The 3,194-nt window shown below is 52.5% G+C and overlaps 1 protein-coding gene across 1 annotated transcript in view; it reads left to right on the top strand.

Moving 5' to 3' along the window:
* The window catches only part of TMEM143 (transmembrane protein 143), a 30,294-nt gene that overhangs the window by 21,880 nt on the left and 5,220 nt on the right, over nucleotides 1–3,194 (top strand). Inside the window, exons 4-5 of the mRNA XM_017863648.1 lie at nucleotides 2,135–2,265; nucleotides 2,776–3,055. Coding sequence (XP_017719137.1) covers nucleotides 2,135–2,265; nucleotides 2,776–3,055 — 411 coding nt within the window. The remainder of the gene's footprint in view (nucleotides 1–2,134; nucleotides 2,266–2,775; nucleotides 3,056–3,194) is intronic.

The following is a 3,194-nucleotide window of genomic DNA, read 5'->3' as shown; positions in this document are numbered from 1 at the left end:
AAAAAAAAAAAAAAAAAAAAAAAAAATAGCCGTGCGGCGGCACGTGGACCTGTAATCCCAGCTACTTGGGAGGCTGAGGCAGGAGAATTGCTTGAACCCAGGAGGCGGAGGTTGCAGTGAGCTGAGAACGTGCCACTGCACTCCAGCCTGGGTGACAGAGCGAGACTCTGTCTCAAATTAAATAGATAAATAAGTAAATAAATGGAAGTATCTGGAAAGGGACATCCTTAGGTGTCCCCAGAATCCTTCATGCAGTGACCTAACCCATCTTTTCTCTCCGACTCTCCTCTTAGGCCTTGTATGACCCCATCAACCCTGACAGGGAGACCCTCGAGCAGCCATCACTAACGGACCCCAGCGTCTGTCCAATGAGCAGGAGGTGCTTCAGGCTCTGCAGCCCCTGCTGGCCCAGGCCAACTTCTCCCCGCTGTCCGAGGACACCCTGGCCTACGCGCTGGTGGTCCACCACCCTCAGGATGAGGTCCAGGTACCTGGCTCCCCAGGAGAACGAAACTACCCGGAGGCCTCTAGGGTGGGGCAGAGCCTCTGGAAGGCAGGGGCTGCTGGGAGTTGTAGTCCTGAGCCTGGGACTCCCGCCCATGTGGCGCACTTGGTGAACTCAAAGAAGGTGCTACTTTTGGCGGGGTGCAGTGACTCAAGCCTGTAATCTCAGCACTTTGGGAGTCCCAGGTGGACGGATCACGTGAGGTCAGGAGTTCAAGACCAGCCTGGCCAACATGGTGAAACCCCATTATCTACTAAAATGTAAAAAATTATCTGGGCGTGGTGGCAGGTACCTATAATCCCAGCTACTGGGGAGGCTAAGGCAGGAGAATCTCTTGAACCTGGGAGGTGGAGGTTGCAGTGAGCCGAGATCATGCCATTGCACTCTAGCCTGGGCAATAAGAGTGAAACTCCATCAGAAAAAAAAGGAGGTGCTGCTTTCTCAGGTCACTTCACTGCCATCTGTTGGAAAAGTATCATATGATATGGCTCTCTTAGGGCAAGAGACTTAGCACCATCTGCCAAAATTGTAATAATAAATAATATAATACAAGGCCAGGTTCAGTGGCTCATTCCTGTAATCCTAGAATTCAGGAGGCCGAGGCAGGAGGATCGCTTGAGCCCAGGAGTTCTGGACTCATCTAAGCAACACAGGGAGACCCCGTCTCTACAGAAAATACAAAATTAGTTGGATATGGTGGTGCGGGCCTGTAGTCCCAGCTACTTGGGAGGCTGAGGAGGTGGGAGGATCATTTGATCCCAGGAGTTTAAAGCTGCAATGAGCTGTGAGCCATGATCTTGCCGCTGCACTCCAGCCTGGAAGACAAAGTGAGACCCTGTCTCAAAAAAACAAAACAAAGCGCGCACACACACACAAACCCAAACCCCAAAAGCACACAAAATGCTAACAAAATTATAAGAAATACTAAAATCAGCTGGGCGCAGTGGCTCACACCTGTAATCCCAGCACTTTGGGAGGCCGAAGTGGGCAGATCACTTGAGGTCAGGAGTTTGAGACCAACCTGGCCAACATGGTAAAACCCTGGTGGCGGGCACCTGTAGTCCCAGCTACTTGGGAGACTGAGGCAAGAGGATCACTTGAACCCAGGAGGCGGAGGCTGCAGTGAGCTGAGATTGTGCCATTGCAGTCCAGCCTGGGTGACAGAGTGAGACAATATCTCAAAATAGAAATAAAATAAAACAAATAAAAAATACTAAAATCTCCCAAAGTTCCACATTTTAGTGATTTTAAACTGCAGTTTTCCAAAGTCATGTTTTGTCGTCTCTGAAATTGGGATGTGAATTACAGGTGGTGGTGTGACATCATTTAATTGGCAGCGTATTTAGTTTTAGTTGCTTCATAAAATAATCGGGCAGAGTCAGTGGCACCTTAGATTCTAGGAAATACGGTAATAAAGATGACTTCGACATGAATGGCACCATGTTAGATGATGAGCCCTTGTGCAGTATACGACATGGACAACCATATGTGATAGCCCTGCCTAGACGGTGAATGGTGATAAATGGGAAATGGGGAATTATTTAGGGGCGGGGCATCTGATTCTGGTATCCTGCCCTCAACATCCCTGCCCATGTTCACCCGCCACTGCTTCCTTCATCCCCCCGGCAGGTGACAGTAAATTTGGATCAGTATATCTACATCCACTTCTGGGCCCTGGGCCAGCGAGTCGGGCAGATGCCCCTGAAGTCCAGCGTGGGCTCCAGGCGTGGCTTCTTCACCAAGCCGCCCCCTGCAGAGAGGTGAGGCGGCCCTTGTTCCCCAGCTGCAGCAAGAGGGAGCAAGGTTAGAGTCAAGAGGGGACTGACAGGTCAGTGTCTGGTTTGGGTGTCTGGGCCCTGGGTGGGAAGTTGAGAAATGGGAGGCGTGACTCATCCAAACACTGTCTTTTCTTCCCAAGGGAAAGTGAGTACTACACTTGATTCCCAGGGGAAGAGAAAGGATGAGACAGTCCCCATTTTCCAATAAGGAAAACTGAGGCTTGGAGAGGGAGGTCCACATTCTGAAGATGCGGCGCGGCCAGGATTCTAACAACCAGCACGTCCAACACCGTGGATCGATGGTGTGACTGAACCCATCCCCTGTGGTTGGACACAGCTGATCTCTGGTTTCTTCCCCATGGTTACTGAGTCGCTTTTAAGATGGTTGTGCGACTGTAGAGCCAGAGCGAGTGTCCTGGGATTGGAGGGGGCTCCCCGGGGCAGTGCAGTCCCGATCTTGCTCCTGCCTCTCTCTCTGTCCCTGTCCCTCAGGAGATACTTTAAGCGGGTGGTGCTGGCGGCCCGGACCAAACGGGGACACCTGGTACTGAAGAGTTTCAAGGACACACCACTGGAGGGCCTGGAGCAGCTGCTGCCGGAGCTGAAGGTGCGCACGCCCACCCTGCAGCGTGCCCTGCTCAACCTCATGCTGGTGGTCTCCGGCGTGGCGATCTTCGTCAACGTGGGCATGGTGGTGCTCACCGACCTCAAGGTGGCCACCTCCCTGCTGCTGCTGCTCTTTGCCATCTTTATGGGCCTGCGGGCCTCCAAGGTGAGCATGCACCTGCCACGCCTCCTGCGGCCCTGTACTGTGGGGACCAGGTCAGGCTACCTATAGTTGTCTCTGTTTCGTGAATTGTTCCTGCATCATGTTCTCCTCCCTCCCTCCCTCCCTCTCTTCCTCCCTCCCT

Source organism: Rhinopithecus bieti, unplaced genomic scaffold (genome assembly GCF_001698545.2).
Source record: "Rhinopithecus bieti isolate Rb0 unplaced genomic scaffold, ASM169854v2 scaffold_70550, whole genome shotgun sequence".
Classification (NCBI taxonomy): Eukaryota; Metazoa; Chordata; class Mammalia; order Primates; family Cercopithecidae; genus Rhinopithecus; species Rhinopithecus bieti.
Note: the sequence above shows the minus strand (reverse complement) of the source record. Positions and strands in the feature narration are given on the sequence as shown.